The 23,212-nt window shown below is 43.4% G+C and overlaps 1 protein-coding gene and 1 pseudogene across 5 annotated transcripts in view; both read left to right on the top strand.

The window, feature by feature from the left end:
- Positions 1-9,407, top strand: part of LOC147891388 (secondary thiamine-phosphate synthase enzyme) — a 36,263-nt gene extending 26,856 nt beyond the window's left edge. For 3 of the 5 annotated variants that reach the window (XM_087389590.1, XM_087389587.1, XM_087389589.1), the window contains one exon: positions 8,921-9,407. In XM_087389590.1, the coding sequence (XP_087245716.1) occupies positions 8,921-8,975 (55 nt within the window). In that variant the 3' untranslated portion in view covers positions 8,976-9,407. The remainder of the gene's footprint in view (positions 1-8,920) is intronic. The other 2 variants (XR_015542610.1, XM_087389588.1) reach the window with 2 other exon arrangements.
- A 6,020-nt stretch (positions 9,408-15,427) lies between these two features.
- LOC147891387 (chaperone protein ClpB1 pseudogene) lies at positions 15,428-16,387 on the top strand (annotated as a pseudogene).
- The last annotated feature ends 6,825 nt before the right edge of the window (positions 16,388-23,212 follow it).

Genomic DNA, 23,212 nt, shown 5'->3' with positions numbered 1-23,212 from the left:
AAGCTGAGTACAAAGACAGTGGAATGTATCTGGTTGAGCCGTTTGTTGGCAGATCTACATGCATCATTGGAGGAGCTTACTCCAATTCTCACTGACAATCGGAGTCGGAATCCTGTGTTTCATGCATGTACGAAACACATAGAGAGAAGAGACGCTTTTTTCCTTTGTAAAGTTTTCCCCCCCTAACCTAGTGGTTGAGTTTGTGGGTGTGTTACTCAACCACATATGTTTTGATCCTAGTTAGGGTCCATCCTAGGAGTTTGTCTCTATGCCTACCCTATTGTAGTGTCTCATTATAAGTTGCTGCAATCTCAATTACAGCTTGCATCTTACTCGTCCCTTTGCACTCCCACTTCCATTTTTCTCACACTTCAATACATTGTATGCCATTCTTTCTTTTTTTTTTTTTTTTTTGGCAAAAAGAGACTTCTATTAAGTATTAAAGAAAAACCGTTAGAGCAAGCTCCATACGGGATACATCATGCAATGCACGAAAAGCTCAAGAGCCAAAAAGAAAGGATTGAGGCTGATAGTGCCATCTCAATCCGGTAGAAACCTCCGAGAAAAAGGGAGAACCCCTCCAAACTCGAAGAAATATAGTCCTTCTAGAAGAGGCTGCCCGTGAAGGGCCCGGCTAGCCCATATGGCTATCAAAGTGTGAACCGTGTCAGTCGAGATACCCGTGAACACGTGTGTTGGGTGTATCTGGGTGCCATCCAAGGCCTCAGTACATCTGGCTCTCCAAATGTGCCAAGAGGAAATGCTAGCCAAAATCTCCCAAGAGGTGTCCACTGAAGCATGAGAAGCTCTGAAGGGAGTAAGTGGTACATCCTGAAGAGAGCAGGGCTCTATCACCTGCCGGCGGACCGAGAGTGCCCAAGAAGAAGGCTCACCCTCATAAAACACTTGGGGCCCGGTAAGGGATAACCATGCGACCGAGCCCCAAGTCATGAAGAAAGGGGAAGTGTGAAAGATGCTGAGTATGCGAGCAACCCCTTTCCAAACAGTCCTCGCCTGACTGCAGTCCCAAAGGCAATGTCGCACTGACTCCTCTGCAGAATGACATCGAGGACAAGTGGGATCAGCCCCAAATCGTGATCTCCACAGGTTCACTGCAATCCCTCCATGAATAGAAAGCCAAAAGAAAAGAGTGATCTTTCTATTTCTGGGGGATTTCCAGAGCCTCCTCCAGAAATTTCTATGCAAATCTGCGGTGATGAAGAAGCTTTCCCAATGGGGGGCTTTGGAGGGAATCCAACCCTTACTGTTCAGCTGAAATCTCCTGGCATTACCAACAGTGAAACGAAAGAAGGGGATCCCCCCCTCTCGGTGCCCATGATCTATCCACTCCCACTCTCCTGGGTCCCATTGCAAGCACCTGATAGGTGCACCTCCATATAACCACAACCTCCAGGATCCCAAGGCTAAGAGCAGAGGGTCGGGGTCTAAGTACCACTGCAAGCCCGCTCCATGGTCCACAAAACCAGCAATCCTGACAAGCTGAAAGGCAACCTCAAGAAGAATGCCATCCTTGGATGTAGAGAGTAAACCTCCATCCCCAACGTCAAAGACCAGTGCGTCTTCCCCGAGACCTCGGAGAGCGATCACCTGTAAAGGAACTGATGTCCTCGAAAAAGCCCCCATCCAAGTGGTGGAAGTAATAGGCAACTCAACTGTCCATTCCACCGGGATGGCTGTACCTATCTGCTGAATCCTGCGTGCTACCCCTCTGAGAGGACTCACGGACTGCAGTCTCTAATCCTCAGGTAGCCTGATAAAAGCTTTCCAAGTGCCTACTGTGTAGGCGGGGCGTCTCTCCCATTTAGACCACTGCATGTAATGGGAAGTGCCCAGTGGTCTGGCATGCTCGTCAAGAATACTATCATGCCAAATGATCGGCTGCCTATCAATCTCTTCGACGGTAGAAGGTGGAATCTTTCGAAGAGTGTTCCTGAAGCTCCCCCAAGCTTTCAGGATGGCAGTCATGAGAGGAGAGGCAGGAGATCTGAGAGGGACGGAAGTGAAAATCCAGCGAGGGCTGTCCACCCAATCATCTCCCAAGGTTGGTGTGCAAGCCTGAATGCGTCCGAAAAAGAAATCCTTCCAAGGTTCTTGCCCAGGCATGAGTCCCCTCACCACCACCTTACAAAGCAATGCCCTGCACTGCAAGTCCGGGTCAATGACATTAAGGCCCACTTCACATGTAGGGAGAATAATGGTCTCCCAAGCCACCCTTGCTGCAACATCTGCTGTGCCATCAAGTCCACTCCATAAAAAATTCCTGATTGGTCTGATGAGCTGAGTGATGCAATCCCTAGACCGGCACTAGCAAGAACACACAAACCAGGAGATGGCCAAGAGAACCTGGTTCACTACCACAACTCTAGATGCAAGGTCGAGTTTGGCAGAGCTCCAGAAAAGGAGCTTTTTCCTTATACTTTCTAGTACTGGGGCAAACTGCTGTGCTGGAGAGATGTCCAATCCTACCTGGCATCCCAAATACCTGATAGGAACACCCCTTTGAATCTAGGAAAAGCCAATGTCAACTCCCCAGCCTGGAGTGTCCTCATCACTTATCCAAAAGCCAAAGGATTTATGCAAGTTAATATGTGCCCCTGCAGCTGAGCAAAAAATATCCAAGGCTGTCCGGAAAGAATCAAGTGACTGCGAAGAGGCCTCAATAAAAATAGCAGTGTCATCAGCCAACTCAGAGTCAAGAAGCTCCTGCTTCTGTCTCAAGGGCAATCTCAGCCCAAAAATCTCAGCTTGAGATCTAAGGAAGATACTCATAGCTTCTACCACAAAAAGAAAGAGGAAGGGGGCTAAAGGGCATCCCTGACGAACTGATCTAGAAATCTGAAACATGTCACCCCTCACCCCTCCAATCAAAACCTGGCTGTGGGCTGATCTGTAAAGGGAGGCCACCCCTCTAATCCAAGCATCTGAAAATCCAAACCGTAGAAGAGTGCCCTCAAGAAAACCCCAATCTATTTTGTCATAGGCTTTCTCGAAGTCCAGGAGTAGAACTGCTAGCCTCTGCCCACTCTGCATAGCCCACTCTGTGGCTTCCCAAAAGGAAAAGATATTATCCAAAATGCTCTTGCCATGCACAAACCTTGTCTGAGTATCATGGATGAGGTATGGAAGAAGGGGCTGTAATCGGATGCTGATCGCCTTGGCAAGGATTTTGTAAAGAGTGTCCAAAAGAGTGATGGGTCTCCAATGGGATACAAAATTCCTGTTGCCACCTTTCGGGATAAGGTGAATGAGTCCCTCGGTCAGTAAGTCAGGCATCTCACCCGAGTCCCAAATGCCTTGCAGGGCTGAAGTAATATGATCACCTATCATATCCCAAAAGGCTATTAAAAAAAGGAGTAAGACCATCGGAACCGGGGCATTTGCCCTTATGAAGGGTAGAGAGAGCAGTCTTCAATTCTGTGTTAGTAAAGCGCGCATCAAGTGAGCATAACATCTCTGGGGTAACCAACACAGGTAAACTCTGCCAAACTTCATCTCTAGCCACCTCTCTGGCCTGTGAGTTCGGATCTGCGGAAAGTAGGGAGGCATAGAAAGCTGTCGCTAAGTGCATGACGGTCTCCGGATGGGACTGCAAAACGCCGTCAGAGTCAATAAGCTGCCTGACACTCTTTCTACTATGTCTGGGACCAAGTGTAGAGAAAAAGTGTTTATTGACTTTCCCTCCCATGTGTATCCAAAAGGACTCCTGTGCATGGAAGGCATACTCTGCTCTCTGATCAAGCAAGGTCTGCAAGTGAGCCCTTGCCTCAGCAAGGCGCTCCTATATCCAAGCATCTGATGGTCGTTTCTGCTCCTCCCTCTGTAAGGCTGCCAACTATCGGCGGATACCGATCTCTCGCCTGAGTACCTCACCTCGCCGAGCACTAGCAACGAAGTGATAAAAGTCGCTGATATTGGCAAGTGCTGTGGCCACATGTGAAGGACCGGCCACCCCCCCCGCATATGAGAAACCCAAATCTCCAACATTGCCTCTGTGAGAGTCTCATCCGTGTGTAAGGCGTCGGGGATCCTGATAGTGTGAGACCGTCCTCTCAGATGAGGCTCTGAGATGGACAAAATTACTGGAAAATGGTCTGAAGTGGAAACACCGGGTGCAATGCAAAATGTCCCCCCTCTATCAAGAGCCCAGTCACCCACATAGAATCTGTCAATTCGAGCATGGATAGGCATCTGCACCCTATGGTTCGACCAGGAAAACAAAATAAGAAATGCATCATTTGACCAAACATCTCTGCCGCTGAACCTGAACAAGAAGGCATTCCAGGCTGCTCTCTCAAGGGAGTGGATACCACCTTCTCTGCCTCCTTTCTTATTCGAAGGTGCCTCAACCATGTTAAAGTCACCTCCAATAATCCACGAATCCGCAATGTCAGCCCACGAGAGCAACTCTTTCCAAAACAAAACACGGTCCCCTCTGTTGTTCGGAGCATAGAGGTTGAGGAAACCAACCTTACGTCCGTCAATCAGAAGTAAAACCCACTGGGCCCTGGAGGGGGTTATGGTACCGTGTCCAATGACCAGAGGGAGAATAGAATCTGAAACTGAAATGCATGTACCTCCTCTGGTTCCCAAGGCAGGAAGCCAAAAAGTCCGGCCTGAGAGCAGCTTACCTGACTTGGAGCAATCTCTGACATCCAGTTTGTGTTCCTGAAGAAAAAGAATGTCTAGGGAACCACCCGAAACACCTGGATGGAGCCGATTCTTGATCAGCTGTCTGCGATGGCGATGAGGGATGCCGCCCAGTCCCTGTATATTCCAACTGGCTATCCTCATCGGCAGGAGGAAGTGTGTTGGAATACCTTACCCGACCTGGTGGCGAAAAAGGAAACCTCTACCGGAGCAGACCTCCTGCCATACACACGAGGTCCAAGGGGAGGAAAGTCCACAGGTGAGAGAGAGAAGGATCTCTCAAGAGGGATGCCGATAACCGGCTCTCCAAAAGTAGAGGGTACAAAATCATCATCTGGGAGGCTAGAGAGGTCCTCCAAAGCGGAAAATAAGTTCTGCTGAGCCAGTCCTGGGGAGGGGGTACGAAGGATTCCTACCGAAGCAGGAAGAGAATGTAAGACCCCCTTCCCTCTGTCCAAAGAGGGAGGCACCTGTACTAGATCTTGATCGAAAAGTGGTGCGGACGAGGTGCCAACAACCTGGGCTGCTGAGGAAGGTACAGCTTGATCCAAGGGTGGAGTCGAACAAGGCTCCTGACATAGTTACCAGCCGAAACGGAAACGGAAGAAACAGAGTTTCCGGCCCCCGCCAAAACGAAAACGGAAGAAACGGCAATATGATACAATTTATGTATAAAAATTTATTTCTTATACATAATATAATTATCAATAGAGTGCAAATCATACATAATACAATTATCTATACTTAAAGCTTCAAGCATCAATGCATCATTCATGCCTCTATGATTCTAAATTCTTGAATGATGCTTCAATAATCTGAAATCAACATGTATCATGACTAACAAGTTTGGCATTACAAGAATCTGAAATTTAGAAGTTTGGAGTACTTTAAACTTAGCAGTGAGCACACAAGTTGTTGAAACTTGAAACTTGAAACTTGAAAGCATCCAATGTCCAGACTCCATAGATGATCATGATTCATGATCCACAAATTTTATGATCATGAGTCATGAGTCATGAGTCATGCAAGAATCAAAATAAAAGCACCCATGGATGACATGAAAAAAAGCAGCTGCCACCTGGCACCAAGGTCCAAAGTATACTCAGTAGTAAGTACTGTATCTACTATCATAAAAAAAGAAATAACATAGTCTAGGAATCAAGATGCATCATGCTGCAGCCTGTAGGCTGCATGCATGATGCATCTGAAGTGTTATGACTAGGAGTAGGCTAGCACTGTAGTCTGTACAGTCATAGTCAAGTGACAAGGACCAAGGCACATCACTACTGATCATCTGCATCATCCATGGACTCCTCGTCATCGTCATCCTCTGCCTCCTCAAATGAGCTTGAGGCATCTTTGTCACCGTCTGAAGAAGAATCATCAATATCAGGATCAGGACCATCGGGTGCAACTGAAGTACTAGCACCATCTCCAGATGAAGAGGATGGAGAGAGAAGGATGGAGGTCCCAGGAAAACGGGATGGGTAGTCCAAGAGCAAAGGATGGAGGGATGGAGAGAGCTTAGAGAAGGTGGAGAGAGTAGCAAGGATGCACAGAAGGAGTGCAATGGGTGAGAGGCGGCGAAAAAAGGAGCCAGGCGGCGAAATCGCGATTTTGGGGGTCTAGGGCAAAAACAGGTTTTTTACGAAACGGCGTTTCTTCGTTTCCGTTTCCTACCACGAAACGGCCGTTTCGTGTAACTATGGCTCCTGAACACTAGTCTCCTCCCGAGGCTCCAAAGGGGTAGCCTCCGAAGAGGTGGAGGTGTGAATTAAAGTAGAGGGCCTAACCGCGACCGGAACCCACCGTGGGCCAGAGGTGGTGCGGGGTGCCGAAGGGACTCGAGTAGCCCTAGGAGGGGGGGGAGCCCGTGTCTGAGGCCGTGTCTGTGGAGCAGTAGGTCCTGCTCTTGCTCTCTGTCGTAAGCTAGTACGAGCTGGTTGCTTTCTGGCCTCTTTCTTCTTTGGGCAATCTCTGGCGAAGTGCCCCGAGGATCCTCAAATCTTGCACTGGTCTTGTTGACCTGCAACCTCGAATCTCTGGCGGAAGAAAGACCCATCGGGTTGCTGTAGCATGATGTGGTCATTTGAAATATTGGGGTCGTGAACAATGACCCTAACCCTGGGTACCCCATCCATCCTTACCGCCTCAGCAGCCGAAGAGGGCTCGCCAGGGGGAGGGGGGATCTCTACTACCGCACCAAACCTCTCGCCAATAACTAAAAGAAGCCGGTGATAAACTGAGGGAAGACCAGGGAACCTGATGAAAACAGAAACTCCCTGCTTGTCCTCTTCAACTGGGTCCAATCCCAGTCGAAAAGGAAACAAAAAAATCCTCTTGTAGCCTAGAAGTAGAAACCTGGCCTGTAGCAAGTCTGTCGTGACGTCCGGGGAATCTAGGCACACCTGAAAGAAACCCCGTCCCAACAAACGAACATCCTTGAGGTGGGGGGCGAGGTCCTGAGGAAGCGCCGCTAGCATCCAATCTCTAGCTTGTGACTTGGAGGGGTGTGAGACATGAATGCGTGCGAAGAGAGTCGTGGAACACTCATGCTCCAAATCCTTTTGCAACTGCTACAGCTCGTCTTTTGTGAAAGTGACGGTTCTTGCGGCCGGTGTGAGCGGAGATGGATTGACTGAATGGGAACCCATTCGTCAATCGAGGTGTGTTGGCCGATTCAAACACAAAAAATAAAAAACTCCGTCCTCTTTCCTGAAACCCAGGAGACTCCTATAAGAGAATAGGGGTACTCCAGATAAAGGAGTGGGTGAAGGAAGAAGGTAGAGAGAAGAAGAAGCCAAGGAGTCGTCAGCAAGGGGGCAGCAAGGAGGAGGAGGGGAGAGGAGGGGAGGATAGAGGAGAGGAGGAGTGGAGGAGAGGGGGAGGAGAGGAGTAGAGGAGAGGGGGACGAGGAGAGGAGGAGAGGAAGAGAGGAGAGGGGAGGAGAGGGGGCCTGGAGCGGGGAGTGTATGCCATTCTGTAAGGCTGTATAGTTGAGAAACTACATGTTTAGCATCATTTGCATAATTTATATATACTATATACATGTGAGACATATTATACACGTTTTTGAGCCAGAAAGTGCAAACATGCGTTTCAAAACTTCTCAAGTTTTTTTGAAACATTTCACATATCTACTTTTCCACCCTTAGACATCTTTTTGTGGTTGTTATAATGTTGTGAAGCTACCATAAAAAAGATGCAACGGTAACAGAGAAGAAAGAGGTTAAACTTAGGGAAAAGAAAGAAAGATTTACTTATGTCTTTAGAAGGCTGAAAAGGCCTATGAACCCAGAATCTGAACTACGTCATGCTAATATATCCCATATAAGGGAACTAGAGGTGTCTGTTACCCCTCTACAATGTGTAGTGCAAAGAAAACTTAAAAAAAAAATGGTAACAAATTACATCTTATAGCTAGAACGCATGAGGGAGATGGGCTGAAGTCTGTAGTGCCCCTGATGTCTCTGGAACATGTCTGAGATCTATATGTCACCTGCTGGTTTGCTCTGATGGTTCCGCTGGTGGACGGCGGGTTTGTAGGACAAAAAATAAATTAAAAAGAAGAAAGAAGGATTAAGATAAGTTTTACAGAGAGGATTTCATTACAAAAGAAGTAGGAGGAAAGGAAGAGAATGATAGTAACTCACAGATCTGGGGTCTAGTTTTATAGAAGAGGATTTCGTTACAAAAGAATAGGAGGCAAGGAAGAGAATGATAGTAGCTCGCAGATCCAGAGTACAGTGGATGCAAGGCTATATCAAAATAATGGAACCCAGATTGAGTGGATGGAAGGCTATTTCAAAATAATGAAACCCAGATTGAGAGGGACACACAATATGATATTTTGGAATTGCAAGTGGTATTCCTGGAGAAGGGCCCTACATTTACTAGTGAAAGGCTTTGATGCTGCTGAAAGGGCTAGAAATGTGAGGATTATAGAGTTCCCTTTAACAAGTATTATGAGATAAAAAACACACAAGAGGACAAGGATCCGCGTGTATAATTAGAAGTTTTGCAGCAGAAACAATAAAAGTAAATGCCAAATATATCTGGGTACCATCAAAACGTGACTGGGGAAATTGATGTAAATGTAGCTAACTGCTAATTATGGCCCCAATTCTGTGACACATGGCTTGAAATTTTAGAGAGGGGAACCGCTTGTAATCTGAGAGCTGAGAGAGAGAGAGAGAGAGAGAGAGAGAGAGAGAGAGAGAGAGATTGGTTCTAAGATAAGGGTGGCTTGCAGGGCATATGGCTATGTGAACATAGGGACAATGGAAGCGCTCGAAAAATTGTTGTGACCATGTCTGGGGCTGAAGCATGATTTCTTTATTTAATATGATACTTTCAAGTCTATAAGTAACCTCAAGCCATAGTATAAAATCAAAGCTTGTAAATAAAAAATTGTGGGCTTGTTGTCTTAGTCCATTTTCAAAATGAGCAAGGATTTTAGATGAACTTTATGAAGAAGATTTATAGGATTATGGCAAAGATAATTGCATGAGCCTTTTAAAGCTAGTCTTGATGACTACTTTTGTGATCATGATTGTTTTTGTGATCGTTCTACAACTCTACATTTGTGAGTACTAGTACACTAGAGGGAAAGGTCTTGAAACTTTTGAAGTTGGGACTCTTTAAAAATGACCTACTTGTACATTGGAACTATGCAACTATCCCAAATGAGGTAGAAACGTACTTGTTCTCACACTATAAAGCTTGATCTCTTCAAATCATATATTGGTAATATTACATTTGGACTAGGTTGATCAAATGCATAGTTTATCAATTGCAGTACATAGATAGACACTTTTTAATCCAATGGAAAGGAAAACATAATATTATTTATTTTCTTTTCACACATTTAAGAGGATTAATCAATATGAATTATTTATACCATGATTAAGATTTTTAAATTTCTATTTTCTAATGATAGCATGGTAGAAGCAAGCAAACCAAATGAAAGGTTGATTGTACTTTTTTGGCAAGTGGCTTTACATAATAAAGAGTTGATTTTATTTGGTTAATATTTTGCAAAGGATGGTACATATTTGAACACAGGGAACAGTAATAACATGATGATACAAATAACCATATGAAATTTTCATTGTGAATTTTGGGAGTGTCTTTACATTGCTTAGTTTATAAGTATATTGCACATGATATTATGTTAATTCTCTAGCAATAGTTCTAGGCTTTCAAATTAGACTTTGTTAAGACCTTAGATTGAAACAATTTTGATGGGTTTGAAAAACTTAATGTTTTGGTTTGTGATATAACATGCATATTGAAATTCTCATGATGTGCCTTTGATCTATTTTACAATTGACAAGCTATAAATGGTTAACATGGTTGAATAGGGAGAAAACTTGTTTTTGTCTTGTTACTAAAACTTGTATTTTTAACTTGGGGTTTGGTTATAGCTAAGTTCAAATGTGGATTGGACAAAATTAGTTGCTCAAGCATTAATATGCTTTTTATTGAAATGATAATAGAAAGTCAAGATTTCAATCATGGAGATTGATTAAGGTCATCTAAAGTGTTGGAAAGGTCATCATCTACATGTTTAAGACCTCTCTAGGCTTCTATATTTGTCATATTACACTTATCATGTGCACCTAAGTGCTAAGATGCTTAAACACCACCTTTGGGTTTATGGATAGGGCTAGGCCATTATTCCACAATGGCCAACCGATTACTTTATGATTCTTAGGATGATCTTCTCCAAAGCCCAAATCTTTGGATGCTAGATGAGTGGTGGTTGCTCTTCTTTACACTGTGGGCTAGCTTAGATAAGGTTTGCACAAAAGTGCCTCCACACCCTTGTCAAGCTCATCATCATTGATCCATTTGCAAGATCGCAACCATGCTTCCCACTCAAGGAAAAAGATAGATGATTCGTAGAGCAAGTGTTTTCAAGAGAGTTTTCTCTTTTGGAGCAAGATCTACAAATTTGGTCTCCAAACAATTATTGGCATACATAATTGGCAATTTAGTAGACAAAGTTACTTTTGCATTGCCCACATGTAGTCATATTGATGTTTTCGAATTTATGGTTGCCTTGTGCATAATTGTCTCATGGTGCTTAGGTTCTAGTGTGCTAGATGCTCCCAACTAAACATGGAAGGTGGTTTCTTTCCTTGCATAATATATACAACCTTTCTTGCATACCAATTTGCTTGGAACAAAAATGTCTTGTGGAACGAAAGGGCAATAGCTCATTTAATTTTGACTTTTAGTATGAATGCAAAGTGTGAAAGCATGGCCTATCAATCCTTTAGTGTTTTCGATTTTGAAGTTAGAGGTTTCAAATGGTAACACATGCATTATTTGGTTCTAACAGCCAAGCATTAATAGTGGTGTTCCTTTGATGTTGGCTCTTCTTATTGTTGTGGAGAAGAAATTCTCCAACTATTGGATTGTTTACCAAGGGGGAACATGAGCCCTATTTATAGTCACAGGATAGGTTAGTTTTACCCTACTAATGAGCAACACCACAATAGCTATCCAACTTAATATGAGGGAAGATGTGTCAAATTGTACCACAAGGATTATTGGGTTCTAACAGCCATTCATTAATAGTGGTGTGCCTTTGATGTTGGCTCTTTTTATCATTGTGGAGAAGAATTCTCCAATTGTTGGATCGTTTACCACCAATAGGGAACATGAGCCTTGTTTAGACAGTAAAGGATATGTTAGTTTCACCCTATTAATGATTAGCGCCACAATAGCTATCCAACTTAGTATGAGAGGAAGTGTTTATTCACATAGTTGGTCATTGTGCTAAGTTGAAAGGCCAATTTTCAAATTTTTTTGGGAGAAATGAAGAGGAAGAGATTTTCAATGGATGAAGTGTTCATACATCTTTTTTTGGCTTTGCAAGGGTCTTAGGGATAGGTTGATTTTTTGGGGGGTTGGGTTAGGAAAATGGCTATTCCTGTGTAGCCGGTCAACTTTGACGGGGTTAGTGGGAACGTAGGGTCAGCGTTGTGGCTAGGTCCGGTTGGGTTTTGGGTATTTAAGGACCCGGTTAGCGGGAACGTAGGGTTAGCATTAGGTTAGGTTAGGTTTCGAGTGGGCGGTGTTGTAGTTAGTAAAGGTTGTTGTGCTCTCTGACCTTTGCTGCGCGCTTCTGGTGTTTTCTAGTGTGGTGGTTATGTAGGGTGGTGTTGGTCTGTGCTTGTTCTTCGTCGTCTTTAGGTAGTCATCTGTGGGTGTTATGCGCGGCGCTGAGTTCGCAGAAACGAGAGTTTCGGGGTGTTTGGAGAAGGATGTGTTGTCGCTTATGTTCTCCGCATGTGTTTTTACGAAATAGTATGTCTTGATTGTGTTCTTATTCGGATGGAGATGGAGATGCCCAGCAGGCTCGAATGTTGCCTCGTTTGCTACTTAGGGCTAGAAAAACCGGGGTTTACTACGATTCATCGTGCATGTGGTATTGTAAATTCTCGTCCATACTAGCAGCGTCTCCAGAAGAGAGTTCTAGGTATGGGTGGTGGTAGTTTCGAGAGAATGTCTAGTAATAGCAGATGCTATGGTGAGGGTTTGCGCTTGGTTTTTGGTCGTTTACCGGTCCATAAGGTGAGCTAGAGGAGAGACATCAACATAAGCAGAATGTGGCAATGCACTCTAATGAGAAGGAAGACTAGTATCCAATCAAAACCATGTGGACCTCATCGTTATAAGGTCATTGGCAAGAGGACAGTATCCAATTATCAACTCGTTATGTTGCTTGAAAGACGTCCCAATCTTGATGATGGTGATTGCCAATGTGAATAACGGGAGTTGGTTCCCTTCTCCTTTATTGATAAGGTCCTTGCAGGTCCTTGTGCTTGGAGATTGTTGTCTCGGGAAGGAAATATGGCTCCACACTAAAGGATGGGATCTCAGCCAAAGTAGATTCATAAATGATCGACGATGAATATAGCTATCCATAAGAAGACCGATCTAAAAGCGTCCACTCCAAAGTATATCCAGGTAAGAAGGACCTCCAGAGCGTATCAAGGATCAGCACCACACAGTCATTGATGGAGAAAACTCCAGTAGCTACAGCTCCTTACAATGGCATTCGGCCACCCAAGCATTCACGCTCACAGCAGCATGAGAGCAAGGATGAAAGGCAAAGAATTCTAGGTAAAGCACGCAGAGGCAGAGAGCATGACGGCATGATAGACAGTGAAGGAGGCGACATGATAGGTAGGGAAGGAGGCACCAGCAGGAGCACAACGGCTCCATTGATGAGAGCAGCTTCTAGTAAAGAAAGCATTAGGGTTTCCACCCTAAATCTTATAACCCTCAACTCACGACTAGCTTAGCATTACTAACTAAACCGTGACATTAAGACAGTAACCCACTAACCTCACACTACCACTCCCCTAACCAAGGAAAAAAGAAGGTCAACGAGACTTTCATCAAACAAATCCTAGCATCTACACACTTTATGGAAGACCCCTTGCAGGGCCAAAAAGGAGACCCCCTAAAGGCTCTCCCCCCCTTCCAAGAAAAAGAAGCCGCCTTAACCCCACGTCCCTCGCTAAACCCATGCACTCACCCACCCAAAAAAAGAAAAACCCCTAAACTCTCCCTCCCTAACCCACTAACCCACACCCTTTAAAAAAAACAACCCCCCTCCCCGAGCCCTCCAAACCCACCGACCCCCACCCATACACCCTCCCTCCTTTCCAAAAAAAAAAGAAACCCCTTGCCCCCCCCCTCCGCCCCTTCCAAAGCCCACCCATACACACCCTCTCCCCCTTTACAGAAAAAGCTTTGCATTTTTTTAAAGCCGCGTGGTACTTCGATGGCCTAAAAGGGCATTTCGACCTCTTAGTAGAAATAGTAAGCCTACAATTGCTCTGCCTATAGGATGATTCCTTCAAATGATTGTTGCTTTTGTCAACTTCCATAAAGTTAGAAAACTCTTGCTAAACAGAAAAGTGACCTTGCAATCTCTAGCAAACCACGGCATAGATATTTCTTTTTAAGAGATCATACAAAAATATGGCAATCGTCAAGCTGGATTGGAAAGCATTCGTTGATGGAGCATATGATGGCAAGCAAAGAAAGTTAAAGAACCCATGGATAAAGAGCAATTTCAAATATAATCTCTCTCTCTCTCTCTCTCTCTCTCTCTCTCTCTCTCTCTCTCTCTCCTCTCTAGCCCTCTCCCTCTCCTTCCCTCTCCCTCTCCTTCCCTCTCTATGTCCCTCCTCTCTAGCCCTCTCCCTCTCTCCTTCCCTCTCTGTGTCTCTCCTCTACCAAAGAAGATTGAAATAATGTTATGGCTCTAAATATCATCCACCTCTATCTTCTCTTCCTCTCTACCTTTTTGCAACAAACATATAGATGAATTGTGAGACAAAACGTAATAAAGAGACAATTTTCAAAGCAAAATCACTTCATTACCTTGAAACTATGTGTTCTTTCTTCTGAAGTTGATTCTCTATGCTCTAATAAGGTAGAGAAAGAGGCAAAAATGATAGAACAACCTTTTTTTGTACTTCTTTTTGAAAGAATCAGGTTGCACCTTTGGTTTCTAAGAGCACCCTATGCTCTATGCTCCAATAAGGAAGAGAAAGATGTGAAATGATAGAACACCCTTTTTTCGTACTTCTGAGAAGAATTGGGTCGTACCTCTAGTTTCTAAGAAGAGAGCAGTAATATACGGATGAATGAAAGTGATAACGAAAGAGGAGAGAAGAGGGATGAATAGAGCTTGGACGGAAGTTTTCTCTAAGAGATTTTTGTAGGTGTAAGAAAAACATGAATGAAGAGGAGGAAAAATGACTAATCAAGAGTAGAATGAGAAGTTTCATCTCTCTGAGACGTCGAATAGTCTGTTTCTCTATCAAAAATCCATTCAAAGGTTCAAACCTTTGGTTTTTGTATTACAGGTTAATTACAAGGGTTAACTCCCCATTTTCCATTCATCGATTGGGATTTTGGAGTTCCAACAGAAGAGAGATATTTGCATATTGTCTTGTTGAGTTTGATTATGCAGTGGCGTCCATGTTTTGAGGCATCTTAGGTCCTATTTTCAGTAGCGGTCATTGCCATGGGAAAATTCCATGGAGATTTGAAAAAGTTCCATCTCTCTGAGACATCGAATTGTCTATTTCTCTGTCAAAAATCCATTCAAAGGTTCAAACCTTTGATTTTTTAATTACAGGTCAATTGCAAGGGTTGACTCCCCGTTTCCCATTCATCGGTTGGGATTTTGGAGTTCCAACAGAAGAGAGATGTTTGTAGATTTTCATGTTAAGTTCGATTATGTAATGATGCCCATGTTTTGAGGCATCTCAGGTCCTATTTTTCGTAGCGGTCACTGTCGTGGGGCTGTGATTTTGGGAACATCCCTTATGCAGATCACTCTGGTTGCAGTTTGAGCCATGTGTGCTCATTTGTGGTTTGCATTGGGTTGCAGTGGATGCTTTACAGGCCACTTGGATGCATTGCGATCCTTGTTGAATGTACTAATAGGCCCAGATTGCCTTATGGGATGCTTTATTGATGGACTAGTTTCTTTGCCACATGGAAAGAAAGCATTGCCATATAAATGGGTCTACAAGATGAAGGTCACATGTGCCTATGTATAAGGCCCGTTTCGTTGCTAAAGGGTTCAAGCAAGAGAAGGGTGTGGATTTTGATGAGATCTTCTCTCTAGTTGTGAAGATGACCACACCTAGAGGAGTACTTGAACTTGTGGCAGCAGAGGATATGAAGCTTATGCAAATAGATGTCAAGACAGCTTTCTTGCATGGGGATCGATACCAATTTTCAGGCTCTGAAGACATATGGCAACGACCTGGTGGAACAAGCCGGGAAACTTGATCCTGTCATTGGAAGGGACGATGAGATTCGACAGGTTGTCCGAATTCTGTCTAGGAGAACGAAAAACAATCCTATCTTGATTGGAGAGCCGGGAGTGGGAAAGACGGCTGTTGTGGAAGGGCTCGCTCAAAGAATTGTTCGCGGCGACGTTCCAAGGTAAGAAATCTGGTTGCATAAGATATTGCAAACGTTTATTTTCTCTCGCAGAACTATGAAGTAGCAAGCTTCTCTTCGTTCTCTCGCCAAACATAAGATGCAAAGCTAAAATGCAACCCTTTCTAATTAAATTTAAAATACTAAGATATTTAGAATTAAATGATAATATTTAGAATCGAGATTACATTACGAGATATTTAGAATTAAACTACTTAGATGTTGAAATATTTGAAATTACATATGGCTATAATGTACTCAAATGACTCGACAAATTATGCAGATTCTAAACCATTTTCAGCATGTAAAAGATCCAACTAAACCTTGGAAGTGTCAAAAGAAAAGCCTACAAAATATCAGATTTCAAAAATATGTAAGAAGCAACACTTTAAGAAAACTTTATAAAATGTTTAACACGCTACAAAATCAGATTAACTAAAAATTTCACTTTCAGATAGTAAAACACTAGGACAGAACGAAAGCATCAAACTTTTGATACCATTCTCTAAGTACTTGCTTAAGGCCATAGAGTATTTTTCAGCTTGCAAACCAAATGCTCTTTGCCCTTTTCTTCAAAGCCTTCCAGCTGTACCATGTAAATTTCCTACGGTTTATTGTTTGCAGGTTCTCACATCCAAATACTTTATGGGAACAACAGCTTTCAACTATAACAAGCAAAGAGGATGAGAGCAATCTCAAAGTGGATTGTTGGCAATTAGTTCACATGGGTTGATACTAAAATGCTTTATGTATGGGAAGAAAAGATGTTAAACTTGAGAGTTATGAGAGGAAAAGAGAGTGCTAGTTATGCAAATCTGTTGAGAAATTTCAAACAAATGGTCTTTAAGGTCTATCAAAAGCAAGTTTTCAGAGACAAAGCATGTTGCTTTTGTCCATGTTCATAAACTGCTAAGAGTTTGAGCTCATGTAACTATCCGATTATGTTTTTAATTCTATAATACAAGTTCTTTCATATAAAAACAGATGCAAATCTGTTTTTTGTCTGCAAGTTTTGCCATTGGAAAATCATAGGTTGAAAATGACAATTATATAGCATGCATTGTCTAGTGTTAGCATTTTATAATTACTCGCTAATAATTGAACTACTCTTTATAATCCTAGCTTAAAGTGTCTCTTGAATACAAAACCCATGTGAAATGTTGCCCTTAAATTCATGGTTGAAAACAAATACTCCATTTAAAGTCCTAGCCATGTGAAAGCTTGTAATTAAATTCCAGGTGGTTTTTTGAAGACACCGGTGGGAATGAGAACAGGTCCTTATACGACATGGTTCAAAAAATGGTTTTTCCCGAGCACTGCACTCGAGTGCGAGCTTTTTCAACTATGTCTCTCAATGACATGCCTTCTCCTGAACTTTGATGCCCAACAAGGCTTTCCCATTCGTGCGACGACAATCTCCCTTGCATGGATTAGATCTGCATGAATCACGTACATCAAAGTTGAACTAGATTTAGCTGTGACCAATACTAACGCCATGCCAATCTCATCATGTACCTTTATGATATCGTCCACTTGACGCTTCCATTGCCAACACACGAAAATCGACGTGATCAGTTCCAAATTCCATTCCGCCAGCTTTCTCACTTTGTTGCTCTTGGATAGCACGTTGCATGCCAAACGATGATAGTTTAGTAGACGCTTCACCTCCCTCGGATGCCTCCGCTCCTCTGTTGTAAACCCCTGCAAGAACACAAGCTGACCAAACTCTCCCGCATCGTATCTTGCGATCAGCGTGTCATCTTTCAGCTTTGTCTCCTTTTGTTCCTCAACCTCGTTCGTATCCTCGTCTCCGGAATCGGTCGGGGAGTCTTTTGCATCACAGATTAACAGCTTAACGTGAAGTGACCATTCCAAAGATAACCACATCAATCAAAGCCAGCAATATATATCAGATTTTTCAGATTTATAAGCCCCTTAGTTGGTGCCGCTCACCACTTTCGCCTGGTTCGGGAAGTATGCACATTTCAACATAACTAGCTTCGTCAAGGCTCAAAAATTTTTCCTTGGAAACTGTTGTTAGAAAGGAAACGTTGCAAATTCGGAGTGCCTGGATCAGGTAAAGCCACAGGTAATTGGATGATCTTGCCCAAATAGTTTGCTGCGTTCTCCTTCAAGCCGCGAGCACGTTCAAGTGCTACTTCTTCTTTCTCGTCCGAGACGTACTGACCACGTAATCTTGTTTCAATAGCTCGCTCTACCATGGCTCGGTCGATCCCTAGAACAACATTTATTTGGCACACCGCTAATACTAGATTGATGGAGTTGAGTACCTGTAGTCCGCAGAGTTGCAATTAATGACAAACAGGCTTCGGAAATCGGCAAACGTGGAAAGAAGCCCTGAACTTTTCTCAAATAAATTTGAAAATTGTGAACCGACCTCCAAGATCATCGATCCAAATCGTCGACAAACACTATAACTCGCAAGTTTTCCGGCGGGATTTGTTTGGGAATTTTAGTTCCCTTAGCATATTCACGGTCCTTTGCAAGTGCAGCCGAAAGCAATCTCCATACTGCTGATGATGTTCGATGAAGCTCCTCAATTGAAAATTGGATGTCGTTTTTAACCTTCTGCTGATAACCCAATCTGCTTGCGTGATCAAGTGGATTGAAATAGTCCAGCACTTTACTACTAACGGGCTGCACTGCAATTACAATTTGGCGCATCACCACCCACAAGACCACCAATGCACTTACTGGTAAGGAACCGTATTTGAATTTGTCCAAACGTGAACGCGACGGTAGGGATAACACCTTCCATGCTATCCAGACAATCCAGCCTGCTAGTGAAATCGTCAAACAAATAGGAAGAAACACCTGTACGAGAATGTCCTTCCTGTTCTTGCTCCACGAATCGACATGGATTTGTGAGATCTTCTACAACAACAGTAGGAGCGAGTTTGAGAAACGGATGAGCCGAATCACAAATTGTAGCGCACAGTTAGAACAGCAGGAGTGAAGAGTGGTACTGTATTCTGTTCTTGCGGTTTTTTGGTGTCGTTGTGCCGATCTTCACGTGCAAAAAGTGCGCTGACTCGTTGACGGATTGCACTTCTAGAACAGTTTTCGTGAAGCTTTTTACAAATCGACAAAATTGCTTTCGCCCAAGAGAAAATCTCGTTGGATTCCGGATTGCCGGTGGGTTGGGGGTTGTTCCGGACGTACTTCAGGAACTTCAGGCTTTATTGTGATCTGCAGAAGTTTATATGTACGTATCATAATCGAGATAAGAGATTTCTTTTAGAACGGCGGGAAACAAATCTGAGTGGAACTGCCAAGGCTTCATGTCATACCCATCTAGTAACATCAGTTAGCGCCAAACTTTTGAAAGCAGCACTATATTTTTCAAGGTAGTGAGCCGAGAAGTGACGAAGGATGTCAACCTCAGTCGGTCTCTGTGTCAAAGAAATCCCGTTAGCTGCTTCACATTGAACAAAAACGAGACTCAGCATCATGCAGCGACGTCTAAATCAGTTAGAGTGAGTTCGTATTTGGGACTTTAGAAGAAGTGAAATGTCGCATTGGCCAGTGGCTTAGAAGTTTTAGAAGTTTCAGCTGAATCTCCAGCCAGGGCCAGTCCAAAATCCATCCATCTATCTATCTATCTTCTATCTTCTATTATTACCTATATTACCTATTAACCATGGACAAGTGGAAGCTTGGAGGAGAAGAGCTTCCCAGAAGGATAATGGAGGGGGAATGTCAAGAGGCAGCTTTGCGAAGGGAGGAAGATGGAAGGTATCGTGGTGGGAAGTAGGCTTTACCCAATTCCTTTGAACGTCTTGCATTTTCTCTCAAACTCCACTCGAACCCAATGGTTGGTGTCGTACAATGGCGTTCCGGCTACAAGAATTTCCTTTATATCAACGTTGATCGACAAAGCGTCTAGGAAGGCTTGAATACTGATTTTCTAGAAACACCACCACGAAAGAGAGATCTATGGCCTGAAGCGACCTGTTCAATTTCAATGCTTCAAGTATGACACAAACCTCAGATCAATTTATAAGCTATCCTCATGGACCAAGCTTAAGCTCTGGAGTGTGGAGTTAATCATGACAACGAACCACGTCAGCTGAATTGCAAACACAAGGTCAATGGTGCTAAGCCAGAGGATCGAGACTACACCCAGCAGGCAAGTTACTTTCTCAAAGTTTAGAAATGGGTTACTGAAGAAGGACCACAAATTGTCGGTCGTCTGCGACACTGAAGTAGCCCTCATCATCTTCTTGACCAGGAGAAGACTTTAATGTTTTGCATTTGAAACGTAAAGTTGTTGAAAGATCAGATCTTGCGATACTTATGTAAGAGTCATCACGGAGTCATATGTACTCAGCCTTGATGGGTAACTTATCCACGTTGTCCACTAAAACATCAGCTAGCTTTGACGCATGTTACATTTTATTTTATCTTCTCACAATGTCCCTCGAACCACGTGAGACTTCTACCGAGTGCAACGCCTACTCCATTTTTTCCGACCCATTTGACGGCATTTTCTATGCCCTGGTAATTGAGGACTTACTCTTTCTCTAGGTCCTGGCTACGTTTTAACTCTGAGAAAGTCTTACAGATCTTACCATGAATCCCTTCGGGTTGATCATTGGATTGGATACTCCTTTCACGTTCCTATCGTACACCACCAAGTTAGACAGTTGTGGCACATAATGCCCTGAAAATCATAATGTAGGAATTAGTATCTCGTGAACGTGAAAGCTTTGCAAATTAGTTATTGGTTGATTGATATTCCTGGCTCCTCATACATGCATAGCTCGCCCCATAATGTAGAAGTCTCTATGTTTATATTATGGGAACCTCTCAAAACAATTAAAAAGGAAGGCATAAGAGTCTTTGGTTGTGCAAATTTGACGCAAGCATTGGCAGGTGAAGGTGGATTGGAAAGGTCCATTCTATTTATTCATACAGCTAACGAATACATTGGAGAACCAGCTGAAAGACTATACCAACCTGTCTTTGCATCGTCGAACGTCCCACGCTGTGATGAAAAGACCACGCTAGCATGCGTGAGCCACTATAGTTGGCACCAACCACACAATGAAATGCCAATCATTTGATACCACAATGCCAATGCCATCTAGGGGCTCACCTCTATTTTATGATAAGAGGGATCCCATTACGATGGATCTGGAAGGGACCAAGCTCCTACATCGCTCCATATGCTAGTGAGGAACATCTTGGACCTGCCAGTATTCTCCTAGTAGTAATGTTAAGTTATCGCCAGTAGCAATATTCTAGTGCACATGTTTGTGAGACTTTTGAAGTGCAAATAAGGGAATATAAGCATCAATACATAACCAAGGAGGTACCTATCACATTGGTAGTGGGGGAAAACTTCAGTGCCATCAGTTTGGTCACTTGTTTTCTTCTCAGTTTCTTTAGGATTTGGTGGGTCTTGTGATTATGCTTGCTCAAAAAAGATTTAAAGGAAATATATAAAGATGTGGTCACCACTTTCTTGTGGAAGAGACAGAATTTGCATAGTTTGCATCAGACACCTGGACACTTGCGTGCCTTGAGGGGTAAGTTATATGATTGATGGTTAGGTCTTATTCGATAACTACCTCATGGGCACGCTTTGAAAGAATATTTAAAGAGGAATTTCTCACTGAGAATGAATTTGTCGACGATTCGGTTCCGTCAACCGTGGCTACCTTAGATAAAGTGCACTGTGTTAACCCAACTCGGTGCTATGCTCAGCAAAGATGCTCTCTCTTATAGTCCTATGTATGATGTACTCAAGTGATAGAATGGATGACAACAATTGGAGTTTGGGGCTAGCTGTTGTAGAAGAGTACTAAGAGCAATTCATCAACGAAGACAAAGTATAGACAACCGGAATCAATTTGTATTGATCTGTGAGCAACCAAGCCCCCCCGCTTGCAATGAATACTTAGTGGCTCCCTGTCTTAGCAAGCTCAAGTCAGAGGAAGAGAAGTCGGTATATTGCTCTCTTGTTCTCTTTTCTGCATATTACAATCGCATTCTAGTCTAACTAAACAAAACTGCCTTCTAAGAGCGATAGTGCTCGATGGATCATGCCGTTATTGTTGATTGGTGGAACCACCACAATCTTCTGCACCTTAGTTGCAAAATGGTGCTTGGTTCAGGATTCCACCACTTCTAAGTAGGTCAGCACTCGATGATTGCACTTCAACCCATGGCTCCATTTTGGCCTAGCTCGAGGGCTAACATTTCACCTTGGCTATCCTTAGCCATGTCCTCATGGACTAGTAGGGACCAGCCACTACTCGAACGCTGAGGCTCGTGGGTTGAAGCCATCTCATCGGCGATGACGATGGTGCCTTCGTCAGAGTGGGGGATGCCGGCGAGTTGGTTGACTTTGAAGGGCCATCATAATCTGTTGTAGAGGCTTGAGGATGAGAACTTGGGTGCTTGGCTTGAAAATGACAACATCCTTTCTATTCTTATTACCATATTTATCTTTGTCCTTCTACTAGGGACAAGGCGGCCGAGCATCAATCGTCACTTAGTCTTCCAACACTTAGCAATTTTTACCATTGAATCAACATTTGGATTCATCATATCCAAACTTGGTACAAGTATTACAATACTTAGCTTTGCATTCCTCTTCCATGTGTCCAAACTTGGTACAAGTATTACAATACTTAGTTTTGCATTCCTCTTCCACATGTCCACCCCTAGAACACTTGCTAAACTATTTATCATTGTTGCTTGGTTTCCCTTGAATGCCCAATTCTTTTTAGGCCTCCTTTAGCTCGGCCATCTCCTCAATGTCACTGTCAGCATCCTCCCTCTTTGCCTTGTCCTTCAAGCCTTCACTATTCTCTAGAAAGGCCGCTAGATCTAGCAATTCTTAATAAGTCCTAGTCAGATTGACTATCTCTGGCTTGCACAAGTCTACTTGAGTACATCCTGTGATGAACCAGGCTTGCATAGTTTTGTCATCTGGAACAGTACTTAACTGATTGATAAGAGCTCGCATCCTAAGTACAAAGACTTGGAAGGACTCTCCTTTATTTTGCTTCATCTCACTTAGCTTTGTTTGAGCATATTATTTGTTGATTTCCTGCCTGAACCTTCACATAAATGCTTCTAACATTGCATACCATTCGAGAAAATATCCAATTAAAAAATGATTGAATCACCCTCTGAGCATTTTTATTAGCGTACATGAAAAATAATCCATTTACTCCTCGTCAGTTGTGGCACCATTGATGTGATGGACTCGCAAGAAACTCTGCAAGTGACTATAGGATCTTCATCATCAATGCCTTTGAAAATTTGAAAATTTACCTTGATGTTGGTGTTGAGCTTAGAATTTTTTGCTCCATATCCTGAGTAGGCATGTCTTCCACTCGAAAGGATTAAGTCACTAGTCTTCCGCCTATCATGTTTGCCTTCATGCATATGAGGCCACTGTTCACTATCCCGCAGTCGATTGGTACTATCTTCAAGCCTTAGAGGTACAGTTCGGTGTACATCTGTAAGTCGAGATGTCCACTGTGAGAGGAACTCGGGAAAATTGCCTTAGTTGGGATCACGG

This window comes from Dipteris shenzhenensis, chromosome 18, assembly GCF_047967505.1.
Source record: "Dipteris shenzhenensis isolate YYH24624 ecotype China chromosome 18, Dip_SZ_1.0, whole genome shotgun sequence".
Classification (NCBI taxonomy): domain Eukaryota; kingdom Viridiplantae; phylum Streptophyta; class Polypodiopsida; order Gleicheniales; family Dipteridaceae; genus Dipteris; species Dipteris shenzhenensis.
Note: the sequence above shows the minus strand (reverse complement) of the source record. Positions and strands in the feature narration are given on the sequence as shown.